Source organism: Pseudorca crassidens, chromosome 7, assembly GCF_039906515.1.
Source record: "Pseudorca crassidens isolate mPseCra1 chromosome 7, mPseCra1.hap1, whole genome shotgun sequence".
NCBI classification, from domain to species: domain Eukaryota; kingdom Metazoa; phylum Chordata; class Mammalia; order Artiodactyla; family Delphinidae; genus Pseudorca; species Pseudorca crassidens.
Window position 1 is genome coordinate 10,534,606 of NC_090302.1, and position 19,181 is coordinate 10,553,786.

Genomic DNA, 19,181 nt, shown 5'->3' on the forward strand with positions numbered 1-19,181 from the left:
TTCTTTTCATTTTTAAAGAAAATTCATTTCACACACACACACACAGAATAATATAGAACTATTAAAAAGATGTTGGTGGAGGTATAAATGAAAAGTTGCCCACAGTATGTGGTTAAATTTTAAAAAGCAAATTGTGAAAATAGTATGTTTTACATGATCTTGTTTTATCAGAAGTTCTCTGTTAAATTTATGTTCTATAAGCCATATTAACTCTTAGTGGGGACTCTTTGCTCTTAGTACTCAGTTTGGTCTCTTCTGGGGGGCTGATTTTCTCACGGTGTCTGGTGCATGTGAGTGTGTGTATTTTCTGTGCTTGTTTATATAAATGGAAGTGTTTTGTTCATTGTTAGACCTTGATTGGAAAGCGATCAGAACATCTGTAGGTCTGTTAGTTGCCCATGGTGGTGGGTTGGAGGGATGTGTGGCATTCTTCCCCACACTTTTCTCCGAAGAACTTCTTTGAGTTATGGAAATTAAACACATCTCTGCTTTCAAGCATTGATGTAGTTTTTGCACATTTCTTTTGAAATAGAAAAGATTCCTTGGGAATAATTAAAATAAGAGTTTTTTTGGTCGTCCCCCTCCCAACCCCCCATTTTTGTGTTGGTCTGAATAGAAAACAGAATCACAGTGCTTATAGAGAAAGAGAAATATATTGGGAGTGGCTCTGGACCAGTTTTGGACCTTCGGGGAAAGGGGTGAAGTGGGAGTCCAGGTGGAATAGCATCAGATTTTTTTTTTTAATAAATTTATTATTTTTTTTTTATGGCTGCATTGGGTCTTCGTTGCTATGCGTGGCTTTCTCTAGTTGTGGCGAGCTGGGGCTACTCTTCGTTGTGGTGTGCAGACTTCTCATTGCAGTGGCTTCTCTTGTTGTGCAGCACGGGCTCTAGGCGCGTGGGATTCAGTAGTTGTGGCGCACGGGCTTAGTTGTTCCGTTGCATGTGGGATCTTCCCGGACCAGGGCTCGAACCCGTGTCCCCTGCACTAGCAGGCGGATTCTTAACCACTGCGCCCCCAGGGAAGTCCCAGAATCAGCTTTTAACATGGGGCCTGTGATTCCCAGCCTTCCCTTCACTGTTGGTGCTTATCTTTTGGCAAGCTTTCCTTTGTGTTTTCTCTTTCTTTCTTGAGTTCACAAGCTGGTTATTGAACTTATTATTGCAGTGTTAATATGCTTACAGAAAAGTACACATATTATAAGTGTATTTTTTGCAAACTGAACATATCCATGGGCCTTGTACTTGGACAAAGAAAGAGAACATAACAGCACGGCAGCAACCCCCTTATATTCCCTCACTTGGGCTTTTTAACTGTTTATGAGCAGAATGAAAAAGTATGTTTCAGTGCATGAAAGGCTAGAGTGTCTATATATGTAATGCCTTATTTGGGTACAATAAACTTTCTCTTTACTCTTGAAGGTGTATCTTTTCGCCTTATATGTAGTAAGTTGTCATCCAAGTTGTCAGAGCCTTTTCATTTTCCCAGCCATGAATATCTTTTTTTTTTATGAATATCTTTTTAAAAATATTTTTTAAATGAGTGAGATTTTTGTAGTGGCCCAATATACAGCCAAATATTCCAACAGTAAGTAAAAAAGGTGCATTTTCTGATATCAGGCAGCAGGGCTTGATATAGATCTATTAGACCAACTTTATTTATTTATTGGAGTATTATTGCTTTACAATGTTGTGTTAATTTCTGCTGTACAATGAAGTGAATCAGCTACATGTATACATATATCCCTTCTCTCTTAACCTCCCTCCCACCCCCCATCCCAGCCCTCTAGGTCATCACAGAGCACCGAGCTGAGCTCCCTGTGCTATACAGCAGCTTCTCACTAGCTGTCTATTTTACACATGGTAGTGTATATATGTCAATGCTACTTTCTCAATTCATCCCATGCTCCCCTTCCCCGCCATGTCCACAAGTCCGTTCTCTACATCTGCGTCTCTTTTCCTGCCCTGCAAATAGGTTCATCTGTACCATTTTTCTAGATTCCGTATATACGCGTTAATTTACGATGTTTGTGTTTCTCTTTCTGACTTCCTTCACTCTGTGTGACAGACTAGGTTCATGCACATCACTACAACTTGACTGAAAATACCTCCTTAAAATATGTGCATAATAAATAATCTCTTCTATCCACTCACCGTGTAAGAAAACATAGTCCAGAGAGTGAGAAATAGATTAAATGAATGGCGTATTGCTTATAATAGCTCTTGCATATGTAGTTACAGTAATAATGAAGTGAGAATGATGTTAGAAATAGCTTTGAATAATGTCAGAAAACCATCAAAAGCCGAAGTGCTTGCAGGGTTCTAGTTACCATGGTGACTAAGACTGTCGAAGCAGAATGGAATACTTGATGAGATTATTTAAGACAGCATCTTGAGACATGTATTTGAGATATGCACCTGTGCCTACCAGTGATATCCATGACTTTTGAAACAGCAGAGGCCTGCAAATCACTAATTATTTGACTCCAGAGGAGCAAATACTCAAAGCCAAAATAAATGTTGGAGGCAATAAATAAACAAACAAATATGCAAAGAAGTGCACCAAAGTGAAGTGTATTGACCTTAAATAAAAATAATGGCAGAAATTTTTATTAAATATGCTCCTTATATTTCAAAGTAAAGAAGAAATCATCTACAATGCTTTCTTCAACAGCCTATTTTTAGGATGCCCTGGTTCCTATATAGGAAAGGATAACTGGGAAATTAACAGTTTTTTCCACTGTCCCCTTTCTCCCCCCACCCCCTCTTGCACTCTCTCTTACTTCTCTCGTCCCTCTTTTTTTTCCCCTTTCTCTTCCTTCTTCAAAAAGTTAATACTTTCCTAGAGGCAAAGTTCTGCGAACAGGTAATAATAAAGTATATGTTATTTCAGAGGTAATACCCTAAACTATCTGTACAAGCTTGTGATGCCTGCTTTCATTTTATATGGTTTGCTACCCAAAATAGTTGCACTTGCAGTTGAGGAGGGCTGCCACCAGGGTGCAGTAGGTGTCATAATCACGTGATCTAGAGAAGCATTGACTGACGAAAATTTAATGTGAGCCACAAATGTGATTTAAAATTTTTCTAGTAGGCAGATTTTAAAAATGTAAAAAGAAAAAAGTGAAATTAATTTTAACAGTATATTTTATTTGATCCAATATATCTAAAATATTTTCTTTCAACATGTAATCAATATAAAAAAAGTATTGAGATTCTTTTTTTTCATACTGAGTTTTTGAAGTACACTGAATATTTTAGACTTTCACACATTTCAATTCTAATTAGACACATTTCAAGTACTCATTAGCCACATGTGGCTATTGGCTCAGGCAGAATTCCTCCACCTTTTAGCTTCTGTTCTCATAATGGTCCACTGTGCTTTCCAGTGGATACATACTGGCTGTTTTGGGAGGTTCTCTTCTTCATAGTCCATCCTCTGTCCCCATTGTTTCTTCTCTCTCTTCCTGCACAGATACTGATAGCGTGCAGGTCTTTTGGCTGTTGCTGATTTGTTCCCACCCGTTTGTATTTTGGGATTTGAAGGCTACCTTATCACTTACTATTTTAGTTTGCTAGGGCTATCATAACAAAATACCACACTCTGGGTGGCTTAAACAACAGAAGTTTATTCTCTCACACTTCTGGAGGCTGGAAGTCCAAGGTCAGCATGTTGGCAGGGTTGGTTCCTGCTGAAGCCTCTCTCCTTGGCTTGCTTGCAAATGGCCATTTTCTTGCTCTGATCTCACATGGTCGTCTCTTTGAGGACGTGCATCCCAGATGTCTCTCTGTGTGCCCTAATCTTCGGCTTATTAGGACACAACTCAGAGTTTTTGACTTGTTGTCAAAACAAGTCACAATGTTATTGTCGACAGCATTCTAAGAGTGAGCTCCCAGAGAAGGACTTTACTAATGTAGAATCAAAATCTAGGTTGTTTTTCCCTGTGGTAGAAAGGAGAGAGTATTAGATTACAGGCGCAAAGGGGTTATGAATTTCAGTCATAACTCAACAATTTGCTGGCCATGAGTTCCCAGGCAAATCATTTAAGCTTTCTGATCCTCATTTTAGTGTGTGTGTGTGTGTGTCTGTGTGTGTGTGTTTATGTGTATTACACATACCTATGCTGGGGAAGCCATGCATTTTAGGACCGGACTAAGGAAAGAGAAACCAATGAAAGAGACTGTTAGAACAGAAAGAAGAGAGGGTTACAAGATGGTGAAGAAGTGATGAGCCATGTCAGTGTCATAGGGAGCACTGATATAAGGACTGGAAAGTAGCTATTGGACTTGGATTTTAGGTGTCGGTAGGCATCAATGATCTTAGCTAATTCAGTTTAGTAAAGATGGTCAATTTATAGAAACTTGGAAGAAACTTCGTAAGTGCCATCTCGACAACATCTCTGAGAAGTAGGTTTAATCATTTGCACTAATAGTCTCCCAACTTTCGCTGATAAGAGTTGAGGATTTTAAAACAGAGTGAGATTAGCATCGCGCTTTCGATTTCCTCTGAAAACTTGGCAAAAGAATATGAGCAGCCAATTTATAACAGAGGTGCCTTTGCAAAATGTGAAATAGAAGGTCATTTAGCTTATGGGATAATTCACACAGCCCCATTTAATTTAATTCCATGGACCATTAATTTCCTATCTCTACTGACAGTAATAATGACCAGATGGTATATTCAGAGTTTAAAACCAGAGTCAAGCTCTGAATAGTAGAGGAATTTATCTAAGACTCTTCATAAAGTACCTTAGTTAATTTTGGACTCTAATCCTATTAGAGTATAATAGCTTCTACGATATGTTTAACTAGAAAAAGGGTGATCATGGGATTTACCCTTTAGGAAGTTTTTTTTAAAAAAAAACTTAAACACTGTTTTGAAAAAGACATTGCTGTCTTTATAGCTGAGTGTTCAGACTGGAATGGTAGATGCACTAAATTCTTTTAACAAAAATTGTATAGAATTTAGTCTACATCGTTCATAGCTATAAATCAGAAAATACTTGTATATTACAACTTACGTTTGGAGCCTTGTTCTAACCCTTTTAGGCCGACCACATTTTATGTGCTTTTAGCCCTCATAGAAAAGTCCCTTCCCCTAAAGCCCTTTCCACCGAACACCTGAAATTATATAGTCATGAAATAAAATACTGAGTTCTAATTCTGTTTTCTCCCTTAATAAGATGTATTACTGAGGTTTATTAAATTTGTTAGTTTTGGAAATGCAAAGGAACTTGTAGGCAAATGCTTACTTGAAAATTTGCAGAGAGGCTTTACATAGTATCTTTAAAGAAGCACTCAAGGGTTATCAGTTCTCATGAAGTTAATGTTGCTGCCTAATGCTTTTATATAAAATACTGTCTTCCTAGCAGTAGCCACTTGGTAAGAGTCTTAAAGATTCTAACAGAAACTTCAATTTAAAAATAACTGATTAAAAAAAAAATAAAAATAACTGATTGGAGAAGCAAGAAGAACTTCAGTCCTGCAGCCTGTGGAACAAAAACCACATTCACAGAAAGCTGGACAAGATGAAAAGGCAGAGTGCTATGTACCAGATGAAGGAACAAGATAAAACCCCAGAAAAACAACTAAATGAAGTGGAGGTAGGCAACCTTCCAGAAAAACAATTCAGAATAATGATAGTGAAGATGATCCAGGACCTCAGAAAAAGAATGGAGGCAAAGATCGAGAAGATGCAAGAAATGTTTAACAAAGACCTAGAAGAATTAAAGAACAAACAAACAGAGATGAGCAATACAATAACTGAAATGAAAACTACACTAGAAGGAATCAATAGCAGAATAACTGAGGCAGAAGAATGGATAAGTGACCTGGAAGACAGAATGGTGGAATTCACTGCCGTGGAACAGAATAAAGAACCAAGAATGAAAAGAAATGAAGACAGCCTAAGAGGCCTCTGGGACAACATTAAACGCAAACACATTCACATTATAGGGGTCCCAGAAGGAGAAGAGAGAGAAAAAGGACCTGAGAAAATATTGGAAGCGATTATAGTCGAAAACTTCCCTAACATGGGAAACGAAGTAGCCACCCAAGTCCAGGAAGTGCAGCGAGTCCCATAAAGGATAAACCCAAGGAGAAACACGCCGAGACACATAGTAATCAAATTGGCAAAAATTAAAGACAAAGAAAAATTATTGAAAGCAGCAAGGGAAAAACAACAAATAACCTACAAGGGAACTCCCATAAGGTTAGCAGCTGATTTCTCAGCAGAAGCTCTACAAGCCAGAAGGGAGTGGTGTGATATACTTAAAGTAATGAAAGGGAAGAACCTACAACCAAGATTACTCTACCCAACAAGTATCTCATTCAGATTCGATGGAGAAATCAAAAGCTTTACAGACCAGCAAAAGCTAAGAGAAATCAGCACCACCAAACCAGCTCTACAACAAATGCTAAAGGAATTTCTCTAAGTGGGAAACACAAGACAAGAAAAGGACCTACAAAAACAAACCCAAAATAATTAAGAAAATGGTCATAGGAACATACATATCAATAATTACCTTAAACGTGAATGGATTAAATGCTCCAACCACAAGACTCAGGCTTGCTGAATGGATACAAAAACAAGACCCATCTATATGCTGTCTACAAGAGACCCACTTCAGACCTAGGGACACATACAGACTGAAAGTGAGGGGATGGAAAAAGATATCCCATGCAAATGGAAATCAAAAGAAAGCTAGAGTAGCAATACTCATATCAGATAAAATAGACTTTAAAATAAAGAATGTTACAAGAGACAGGGAAGGACACTACATAATGATCAAGGGATCAATCCAAGAAGAAGATATAACAATTATAAATATATATGCACCCAACACAGGAGCACCTCAATACATAAGGCACCTGCTAACAACTATAAAAGAGGAAATCGACAGTAACACAATAATAGTGGGGGACTTTAACACCTCACTTACACCAATGGATAGATCATCCAAAATGAAAATAAATAAGGAAACATAAACTTTAAATAGACCAGATAGATTTAATTGATATTTATAGGACATTCCATCCTAAAACAGCAGATTACACTTTCTTCTCAAGTGCGCACGGAACATTCTCCAGGATAGATCACATCTTGGGTCACAAATCAAGCCTCGGTAAATTTAAGAAAATTGAAATCATATCAGGCATCTTTTTTGACCACAACGCTATGAGATTAGAAATGAATTACAGGGAAAAAACCGTAAAAAACACAAACACATGGAGGCTAAACAATACGTTACTAAATAATCAAGAGATCACTGAAGAAATCAAAGAGGAAATCAAAACATACCTAGAGACAATGACCATGAAAACACGATGATCCAAAACCTATGGGGTGCAGCAAAAGCAGTTCTAAGAGAGAAGTTTATAGCTATACAGGCTACCTCAAGAAACAAGAAAAATCGCAAATAAACAATCTCACAAATAAACAATCTAACCTTACACCTAAAGGAACTAGAGAAAGAAGAACAAACAAAACCCAAAGTTAGCAGAAGGAAAGAAATAAAGATCAGAGCAGAAATAAATGAAATAGAAACAAAGAAAACAATAGCAAAGATCAATAAAACTAAAAGCTGGTTCTTTGAGAAGATAAACAAAATTGATAAACCATTAGCAAGACTCATCAAGAAAAAGAGGGAGAAGATTCAAATCAATAAAATTAGAAATGAAAAAGGAGACGTTACAACAGACACCGCAGAAATACAAAGCATCCTAAGAGACTACTACCAGCAACTCTACGCCAATGAAATGGACAACCTGGAAGAAATGGATAAATTCTTAGAAAGGTATAACCTTCCAAGAGTGAACCAGGAAGAAAGAGAAAATATGAACAGACCAATCACAAGTAATGAAATTGAAACTATCATTAAAAGTCTTCCAGCAGGGTTTCCCCTGGTGGCGCAGTGGTTGAGAGTCTGCCTGCTGATGCATGGGACACGGGTTCATGCCCCGGTCCAGGAAAATCCCACATGCCGTGGAGCGGCTAGGCCCGTGAGCCATGGCCGCTGAGCGTGCGTATCCGGAGCCTGTGCTCTGCAACGGGAGAGGCCACAACAGTGAGAGGCCTGTGTACCAGGAAAAAAAAAAAAAATCTTCCAGCAAGCAAAAGTCCAGGACCAGATGGCTTCACAGGTGAATTCTATCAAACATTTAGGGATGAGCTAACACCCATCCTTCTCAAACTCTTCCAAAAAATTGAAGAGGAAGGAACACTGCCAAACTCATTCTGTGAGGCCACCATCACCCTGATACCAAAACCAGACAGAGCTACTACAAAACAAGAAAATTACAGACCAATATCACTGATGAATATAGATGCAAAAATCCTCAACAAAATACTCGCAAACAGAATCCAACAACACATTAAAAGGATCATACACCATGATCAAGTGGGATTTATCTGAGGGATGCAAGGATTCTTCAGTATACGCAAATTAATCAATGTGATACACCATATTAACAAATTGATGAATAAAAACCATATGGTCTTCTCAATAGATGCAGAAAAAACTTTTGACAAAATTCAACACCCATCTATGATAAAAACTCTCCAGAAAGTGGGCATAGAGGGAACCTACCTCAACATAATAACCTCCATATACGACAAACCCAAAGCCAACATCGTTCTCAAGGGTGAAAAACTGAAAACATTTCCTCTAAGATCAGGAACAATACAAGGTTGCCCACACTCACCGCTATTATTCAATAAAGTTTTGGAAGTTTTAGCCACAGCAGTCTGAGAAGAAAAAGGTATAAAAGGAATCCAAATCGGAAAAGAAGTAGTAAAACTGTCACTGTTTGCAGATGACATGATACTATACATAGAGAATCCTAAAGATGCTACCAGAAAACTACTAGAGCTAATCAATGAACTTGGTAAAGTTGCAGGATACAAAATTAATGCACAGACATCTCTTGCATTCCTATACACTAATGATGAAAAATCTGAAAGTGAGATTAAGGAAACACTCCCATTTACCACTGCAACAAAAAAGAATAAAACACCTAGGAATAAACCTACCTAAAGAGACAAAAGACCCGTATGCAGAAAACTACAAGACACTGATGAAAGAAATTAAAGATGATACCAACAGATGGAGAGATATACCATGTTCTTGGATTTGAAGAATCAACATTGTGAAAATGACTATACTACCCAAAGCAATCTACAGATTCAGTGCTATCCCTATCAAATTGCCAATGGCATTTTTTTACAGAATTAGGAAAAGAAATCTTAAGATTTGTATGGAGGCACAAAAGACCCCGAATAGCCAAAGCAGTCTTGAGGGAAAAAAATGGAGCTGGAGGAATCAGACGCCCTGACTTCAGACTATACTACAAAGCTACAGTAATCAAGACAATATGGTACTGGTACAGAAACAGAACCATAGATCAATGGAACAAGATAGAAAGCCCAGATATAAACCCATGCACCTATGGTCAACTAATCTATGACAAAGGAGGCAAGGATATACAATAAGTGGTGCTGGGAAAACTGGACAGCTACATGTAAAAGAATGAAATTAGAGCACTCCCTAACACCATACAGAAAAATAAACTCAAAATGGATTAGAGACCTAATTTTAAGAGCGGACACTGTAAAACTCTTAGAGGAAAACATAGGAAGAACACTCTGTGACATAAGTCACAGCAAGATCTTTTTTGATCCACCTGCTAGAGTAATGGAAATAAAAACAAAAATAAACAAATGGGACCTAATGAGACTTAAAAGCTTTTGCACAGCAAACGAAACCATAAACGACGAAAAGACAACCCTCAGAATGGGAGAAAATATTTGCAAATGAATCAGCGGACAAAGGATTAATCTCCAAAATATATAAACAGCTCATGTAGCTCAATATTAAAGAAACAAACAACCTAATCCAAAAATGGGCAGAAGACGTAAATAGACATTTCTCCACAGAGAAGGCATACAGATGGCCAAGAAGCACATGAAAAGTTGCTCAACATCACTAATTATTAGAGAAATGCAAATCAAAACTACAGTGAGGTATCACCTCACACCAGTTAGAATGGGCATCATCAGAAAATCTACAAACAACAAATGCTGGAGAGGGTGTGGAGAAAAGGGAACCCTCTTGCACTGTTGGTGGGAATGTAAATTGATACAGCCACTATGGAGAACAGTATGGAGGTTCCTTAAATATCTAAAAATAGAATTACCATATGATCCAGCAATCTCACTACTGGGCAAACACCCAGAGAAAACCATAATTCAAAAAGACACATGCACCCCAATGTTCATTGCAGCACTATTTACAATAACCAGGTCATGGAAGCAACCCAAATGCCCATCGACAGACGAATGGATAAAGAAGCAGTGGTACATATATACAATGGAATATTACTCAGCCATAAAAAGGAACGAAACTGGGTCATTTGTTGAGACGTGGATGGATCTAGAGACTGTCATACAGAGTGAAGTAAGTCAGAGAAAAACACATATCGTATATTAATGTACATATGTGGAACCTAGAAAGATGGTACAGATGAACTGGTTTGCAGGGCAGAAATAGAGACACAGATGTAGAGAACAAATGTATGGACACCAGGTGGGGAAAGCGGTGGTGGTGGTGGTGGTGGTGGATGAATTGGGCGATCGGGATTGACATGTATACACTGATGTGTTAAAATTGATGACTAATAAGAACCTGCTGTATAAAAAAATAAATAAAAACTTAAAAAAAACAAAACTAGTACTAAAATTTCTTTGGGTTATTTGTATGGAAATATGTTAATATAAATGTTTCAGACATACATGAAATTCCTAAAAATCTTATATGTTCTGGTATAATGTTATAAGTCATAATTCTAGTTAGTATTTTAAAATGTATATTTCAGAAATAACTAAAAAAAATAAAAATAAAAATAACTGATTAGCTCTTCCTAATGCACCCTCTCACTAGAGATCCATGGAGACATAAAAAGGATAAAAACTTGCAATAAATTTGGAAACTAGTGTCTGTAGTTAACCTATTCGGTAATCTGAAATGAGTTTCTACTTATCGTAAGGGTAATGGAAATAGATTTAAAACTGGAATTGCTAGTTCAGTCTTGTATTGTAGTGTCTGAAAATTTTGGGTAGGAAAACCTTTTGCTTTTTTACTCATTGTCTTAACATCTGGTACAGAAATGCACATCTTCTTTTACTCATTAATTCCACTTACAGAAATTTGCCTTTTACTCATATCACATAACTATTCAAGTTTATTAGTATGAAGATGTTTATTGCAGCATTTTTATGACAGGGAAAAACTGGAAGCAATATGAATGTCCATCAGGAGGGGATTGGTTAAGTAGATTGGTTCATTATATACGACACTCTACACAGTAAATATTGATGTAATTCTATATGCATTAAAGAAACCTGATATATTATTAAACTAAAAAGGCATGTTAGAGAATATTATGTATAGTTTGATCCCATTTATGTAAAATAATAGATAAACTGACATATATTTAAATAGAGAGAGAAAATGCATTTTCAGTGGTGGTTATTTCTGGGAACTAGAAAGGAGAAGCAGTAAGGTGTTTTTTATTTCTTGCTTTATACATTGTATAGTATTTTTGTTTTCTAAGAGACATATTTTCAAAACTGAAAAAGAGGGACTTCCGTGGTGGCGCAGCGGTTAAGAATCCACCTGCCACTGCAGGCAACATGGGTTCGAGCCCTGGTCTGGCAAGATCCCACATGCCGCGGAGCAACTAAGCTCGTACGCCACAACTACTGAGCCCGTGCACCTAGGGCCCGTGCTCCGCAACAAAGAGAAGCCACCGCAATGAGAAACCTGTGCACCGCGACGAAGAGTAGTCCCCGCTCACTGCAACTAGAGAAAGCCTGTGCCCAGCAATGAAGACCCAACACAGCCATAAATAAATAAATAAATAAATAAATATATTTGTTTATTTTTAAACAAATTGAAAAAGAAAGAAAAGCATAAGGTCTCTGTGACAGATTGTTTTTAAAAGTCATTCCCTTCCCCATATCCATGCCCATGAGTCATCCCCCTCTCACACTGACGCTGGGCTTGGCCATGAGATTTGTTTTGCCTAATGGGACAGTGCAAAGATGATGGAAAGTCTTAAAAAGAAAAATGCATATCTGAGCTGCCCTCCCTTTTGCTGCTGTTGGGATCCTTGCAACCACCTCATGTAAATGGACCCAAGCTAGCCTGTTAGATGATGAGAAACATGTGACCCAGCACCTTAGCTGCCAGCCAGGCTAAACATTCAAGGGAGGCCATCCACTACTAGCTGTCCACAGTTGCATGAGTGAGATAAGAAGTGTACCATGATGTAATCAATGAGTATTTATTATTCCTTTATAACACAAATGGCTTTTGAGAGTACAACGCTCTCAGGATTTCATTGACTCTGTCTGTTTGATTCAGGTTAGCTTCCACATACCAATAGCCATGCCCACAATATTTCGAGACACTCCCCTCTCTCTCTTCTAGACTCTTTTACAGGTAACCTTGAGCTTATCAGCCTTCTACAAGACAGCCAAATCCTTAGATTCTTTCCCCAGATCTATTTTGTCCCCCTGAAAGAATGTACTTGGCGCCACTTTCATAAATTTCTTCACAGGCTTTAATGAAGAGGCTTTGCCCTGGGGATGAGACTGTCTATAGCTGCTTATAGCTAGCATTTCTCAACTGGGTCTTTTACATTTATGCATTAGAAATTGTTGTATTTTTCAATCTTGGAAGTTCTGGAATTTGTGGATTTCCTCTTTTCCTTTTCAGCCCTGCTCGCAGCTAGTTCTTTTTTGAGTTCATCTCTTTCTCATATTTTGTTACGTGTGCCTAATAGCATACTGTTTCCTGGCTTATTTGTATAAATCCACAAGTTCATTAGTCACATTATCTACTTTCCAAGTTATTGCAGGCAAATGCAGTTTTGCCACTGTATTATATGACAGCCTTCAGTAAAAGTTACTTGACACTCAGTCTCAATGCCAGTGTCACATAATGTATTTCTTAGGACAGTAACCTACTCCTGGTACCGGTTTCTCTACTGGCTTTTCCTGTAATAACTCTACTAGCTGCTATAATAACTCCAACATTTTAGTACCTTACTATAGTAGAAATTTATTTCCGGCTCCCATGTTAGTTACAAGTTGTCTGCAGTTCTGAGGTTCCATTAAATGTGCCTTCTGTGTTCCAGGCTGAGGAGCAGCCCTATCTTGGTCTTAGGTCAGAGGGAAAAGTAAAAGTGCTGAACCATGTAATACCTCTTAAATCTTCTTCTCAGACATGTGGTAGATAACTTATATTTCATTGGCCAAAGCAAGTTAAATGGCCAGGCCCAAGGACAAGGATATATAGTTTCACTTATAGGGAGGGGGTAGAATAGTTGAGAACAACAATACCACCTGCACATCCACTTCTAGATTTATTCCCTAAAGCAATGTTTTTCCAAGTGCTGAGTTCTTAGCTGAAGACAAACATGTGGAAGTTATCGGTATATAAGTGAGTATGAATACGAGCACCCAGAAAGAAGGGAGATAGTGCTAGAAACCTCATGGGAGAGGCATCTGCAGAAGAGCCTACAAATGAGCTGTCAGAGGTAGGAGAGAAGAACAGGAAAGAATGTGTACTGGACCCCCGTAATAGAACTATTTCTGCCCTAAAAAATGTAACTTTTTTTTTTTAAGGAAAGCCTGAATGCAAGTGCTTTAAATCCATCCAGTTTGTATCATCATAAGACTCAATTTCCAAGTAGCATACGAGTTTTAAAATTAATATATGTTTACTTCTCATTACAGAGATTTGCCACAATATGGGCAGAAGCAGTGGCAGTCTTATTTTGGAAGAACTTTTGATGTTTACACCAAACTCTGGAAGTTCCAGCAGCAGCACCGGTAAAGGATTTTTACAGTTAAAGGAGAGTGAGGGTCCATTTTTTATTAGTAACAGTTTGACTAATATATACCACCGCAGTGCTTTTTATCTCTTTGTGTATCTTAATATATTTCATCTTTGTGACCCAAATGAAAGCAAACTGATTTTTCCCCATTTATTTAAGGTTTTCAAATGTAAATACTATTTGATTTTTAAAGACAATATTATCTGAAATGGTGCAAATTAACTCTAACATGGATAGGCAGATTCATGGTTTCATTCTAAAAATAGATGTTGTTTTTTGGGCAAAGCTATTTGGCGGGGGTGGGGGGGTTGCTTCTAATTTTCATGCATGTAGCTCAAAGAAGTTTGTTTTTATATTTCAACTTACTTTAAATAGACATTTTATAAATGCTTTTTGAATTTAATTGAATGATTATGTTGAAATCTCATGAAAAATTCATGAATTTCAATTTATGTATTCAAAATTTCATGATGAATTGGGTGATACTTTATCCTATTAAATTAACAGATTTGGTTATTTTTGAAATTTATATTCTCTTATTTCTATTTTCTTATTTCCTATGTAAAACAGACAAGTCTTGGATAATCGGTATGGCTTGAAGCGGTGGCAAATAGGGGAAATTGCTTCTAAGATTGGGCAGCTATACTACCATTATTAGTAAGTGAATTGCAAATGGAAAACATAAAGCATTGTCCTGATTTGAACACAGCATGCAGAAGTATGCATCGATACATACCTGGTAGGAGGGAAAACTGAGGAGTTACAAATGAAATCCTAAAAGCTCAGATCATATTGATCAAGACAGCATTTTTAAATATCCTTCCATAATCAAAGTGACATTATTTGTTTCAGAGGCTCACCTTCCACACAGTTCGTTTGGTCAGACCCATTTGTAAACTTAAAGGAGTATGATCTTGGTTTTAGATAAAAGATAAATACTAAATGAATTTTATGGTTCTTAATGGCTTCACCTGAATCTTGATACCGTACAGAGACATATCATAACTGGTATGTTTGAAGGAGCGGTTTTCAGGAAGATACCTTAAAGCTCATCCTCATATATGTCTAAAAGGTTACATGAAGTCAATAAAGATACTTTAAATTGTATCCTTAGTGCAATATCATCTATATAGTCCCACCCATGAGTCAAGGAAAGAAGAGAGCTCCTTTTAGGATCTAAATATCTCATTATCATTAAGTGATACCAGGTGTTTCATAAAAAGGCTTGGACCATTTATAGTTTAATAGGCCAGAAAATTCCTTCCTTTCCCTGTCTTTTGGCATGCCACCCAGATTCCCATCATTAAAATCACCTTCCCTGGTAGAATATTTTCTTAAGAAATCCCTTATAACACTACAAATGTTATTGTATGTCAACTATACTCCAATTAAAAAAACAAAGTAGAAATGTTAAACAGAAAATCCAACTCACCAGCATCCTATGAAGATTAATATGGATTAGTCCATTTCTGAGTCCTCTGAGAAAAAACTAAAGAAATGAGCCAAAGGACAAATTACTAGATGAATTTGGGGAAGGTCATGAAAGACCTGGTCCCAGGTGGGAAGATTTAACTGAGTGGAAGGCTGTTTGGAGAGGCCCTTCGAAGAATGAGAATAACGTGTACTCTGGGTTGCCATCAAAAAAGGCTTGGGAGCGGCGGGGAGGTGTTCTTTTTTATTATCGTTACTATTCTTTTTATACATTTTAAGGGTGATATGATTATTGCTTTGCTGACTCAAATTTAGGTTAGTCATTCCCATCCCCTGGAGTAGAGGAAGAGAGGAATAATGGAACAAGTATTTATCATGTTGAAGAGATTGAGATCCTGTCAAATGTAAAGAGTTTCTTTTTCTTTTCATAGCCTGCGCACATCTGAGACCAGCTATCTGAATGAAGCTTTCTCCTTCTATTCTGCAATCAGACAAAGATCATATTATTCTCAAGTCAATAAAGAGGACAGGTATGCACCTACCATTTTCAGAAAGAAGAAGATAAAGCACTCAGCATTTTTAGTCTGTGGAAATTATGCAGAAAATCACACATTTATTTATAACTTTAATTCATTTAATGGGATTTATTGAGTGCCTGCTATATGCTAGACCTTCTTAAGCATACGGAGATGTGTTACCTAAAAACAATAAATATTACAGATGTTGTAACAGATGTCACAGTACCAGGGTAGAGTCAGAGCACAAAGGAAGGGTGGATTATTTCTTTATGAGAGATTGGGGTCACACGAAGTTTCATAGAAAAGAAACAACTCCAAAATGAGGCTTAGCTGATACCTTTGTTCTGTTTAGCCTGTGTCATCTTAGTTCGTATACATTCAAAACCCTGTTGACAACTGTCATATAGGACTAAAGAAAAGGCTGTAATGCTGTTTGAGTTTTCTTTTATAAATCCAATACCATTTTGCAGTTGTGTAGCTCCACTGTTAGGGAAAAAAAATCATGTAGAAGTTATTCATCCCCAATAGTAATCTGTTGAGCACTTATTATATATCTCACAGTGTGGTCAATGCTAGGGTGAGAGAAGGAAAATGAAAAGAAGCCGGGCAAGTGTACTCTTTCCCTTTTAATATTTATTTTTATTTATTTATTTATTTTCTTTATCTTTTTGGCTGTGTCAGGTCTTAGTTTCAGCACGCGAGATCTTCATTGAGGCAAGCGGGATCTTTCGTTGTGGTGCACGGGCTCTTCTTGTGTCACGTGGGCTTCTCTCTAGTTGTGGCATGTGGGTTCCAGGGCGTGTGGGCACTGTAACTGTGGTGCGCGGGCTCCAGAGCACATGGGCTCTGTAGTTCGCAGTGTGCGGGCTTTCTTGTTGAGACGCATGAGCTCAGTAGTTGTGGCATGGGCTTAGTTGCCCCACGGCATGCGGGATCTTAGTTCCCCGGACCAGGGATTGAACCCGTGTCCCCTGCATTGGAAGATGGTTTCTTTACCACTGGACCACCAGGGAAATCCCTCTCTTTTCCTTTTAGATGATTACCTTTTCATGGGTGTCCCAGACATAATTTGGAGTACAGGTGGATTCCAGATGAGAAAGTAATTATTGAAATAATCAGGGATCTGCTGGAGAATCTTTATTGCTAGCATTCCAGGAATTGTTGGAATATCTGAAAGTTCTTTCTACTCTCAGCAACAGAACTCACAGTTGTTACATAAGTGGAAAGATTATATTCTCTTAGAAATAGAAGAAAACATAGTTTTTACCTATTTTTCTAGAGAACACTTTGTGGTTGGCTACCATAAGCTTTCCAGCTAAACAGCAACATTTTGGGGAAAGCCCCACTCTTGTAAATCCCCTTCATTCCCTTGCAAATCTTGTTCACACTTGTCTAAAGGAGTTTGCTTGAAACAAGTAAGGTGTGTGGATGCTGAAGTCTACATTTTTCCCCCAAGACTTTTTGGCCTTACTTCCTCCTTCTATCAGGAAGTTCCATCAATTACTATCCTTTCAGATTTTCTTATGGTTTGCTTCAGATACTTTCACTATAGATGTATTTCCTCCAACTTCCCCTTTTTTTGCATTCATGTTGTACAATTTGTCTGAATTCTTGGTGAGATAAATTATATCCCTAAAAAAATGCAAAAGGGCTATGTAACACTTTATGAGTATGAAAAATACATATAAGCAAAGAACTATTTTAAGCAATAGTAAAATACCTTATATAATTCACTTTTCCGCATTTTCTAATTTGCCAAAAGGGAAATTGGCCTTAGGTCCCTTGGCTTAAAACCCAACAGTCTGACTTATTAAAATCATTTTCTACACTAATAGCAAACACCACATATGAATTGTTTTCCTGTGCTGCCTCCTAGAGCAGGGTAGACGAACAGAGGTGGGATTATTTGGAACCAGGATGACAAAATCTCTTGCCTTAGGCCACTAACATAGCATCAAAGGACAGTCCAGTCTGTGAAATCTTGACCTTGTTCCCTGTACCTTAGGAAAGATTTTGTTCAGTTGGTAAGTTGTTTGTTTCTCAGTTCATCGAGGGCAAGAGGGCCAGTCAAGGTAGCAGTTGGCAGCAGCTGCTAAAATCAACAGCTGGTAGATTAAACCTGAGTAAGAAAGTATTCCACAATTTCACAGTAGCTTTAAAAAGCAAAAATCTCTCCTCCAAAGGCCAAGTTCTCTCTGCATTGTCTCAGTACCTAAGGACTGTGTCAAAGCCAGGAGGAATGGTATGTTCCAACAATTACCAAGGTGACTGCCTATCACCAAACATACACAACTCTCAGCATGTCCTAATTCCATGGCCCATCGTGTTTGGCGGAGAAGACAATAGCACATAATCACTTGTCCTAGAAGCTGCAAACCCTGATGGTTGTAAATGACTAAGGCTGAATCTGGTCAGAGTTAGATCCTGAGAAGGTGAAGTTTCCAAGCACGCAGAGGCTGGGGGGAGATGTTTCAGTTAGCCACCCAGAAAACCAGTTTCTCAGGCAGATGTGTCAAGAGTCAGCATCTTACAAGTAGTGGTCCTAACAGGTTAGACGAGGCGGCAATTATGGAGTGCCAGAAGAACTTTGCCAAAGAAAATCATGTCTCCTCTAGTGGTGACAGTACTGAAGTTTTTATTTTTTTTTTTGCGGTACGCGGGCCTCTCACTCTTGTGGCCTCTCCCGTTGCGGAGCACAGGTTCCGGACGCACAGGCTCAGCGGCCATGGCTCACGGGCCTAGCCGCTCCGCAGCATGTGGGATCTTCCCAGACTGGGGCATGAACCCGTGTCCCCTGCATTGGCAGGCGGACTCTCAACCACTGCACCACCAGGGAAGCCCTGAAGTTTTTATTTTTTATTTTCTTAATTTACTTATTTTATTTTTGGCTGCGTTGGGTCTTGCTGTGCACAGGCTTTCTCTAGTTGCAGTGAGCAGGGCTACTCTTCGTTGCGGTGCGCAGGCTTCTCATTGTGGTGGCTTCTCCTGTTGTGGAGCATGGGCTCTAGGCACGCGGGCTTCAGTAGTTGTGGCTTGCGGGTTCTAGACTACAGGCTCAAGTAGTTGTGATGCACAGGCTTAGTTGCTCCATGGCATGTGGGATCTTCCCGGACCAGGGCTCAAACCCATGTCCCCTGTATTGGCAGGCGGATTCTTTTTGTTTGTTTGTGTGTTAGTTTCTGCTCTATAACAAACTGAATCAGCTATACATATACATATATCCCCATATCTCCTCCCTGTTGCGTGTCCCTCCCACCCTCCCTATCCCACCCCTCTAGGTGGTCACAAAGCACCGAGCTGATCTTCCTGTGCTATGCTGGCTGCTTCCCACTAG

General features: G+C 38.4%; 1 protein-coding gene across 3 annotated transcripts in view; it reads left to right on the top strand.

Annotated features, from left to right (window-relative positions):
* The window catches only part of SCAI (suppressor of cancer cell invasion), a 145,637-nt gene that overhangs the window by 75,478 nt on the left and 50,978 nt on the right, over positions 1-19,181 (top strand). For all 3 annotated transcript variants that reach the window (XM_067743329.1, XM_067743331.1, XM_067743332.1), the window contains 3 exons: positions 13,798-13,893; positions 14,469-14,555; positions 15,761-15,859. In XM_067743329.1, coding sequence (XP_067599430.1) covers positions 13,798-13,893; positions 14,469-14,555; positions 15,761-15,859 — 282 coding nt within the window. The remainder of the gene's footprint in view (positions 1-13,797; positions 13,894-14,468; positions 14,556-15,760; positions 15,860-19,181) is intronic.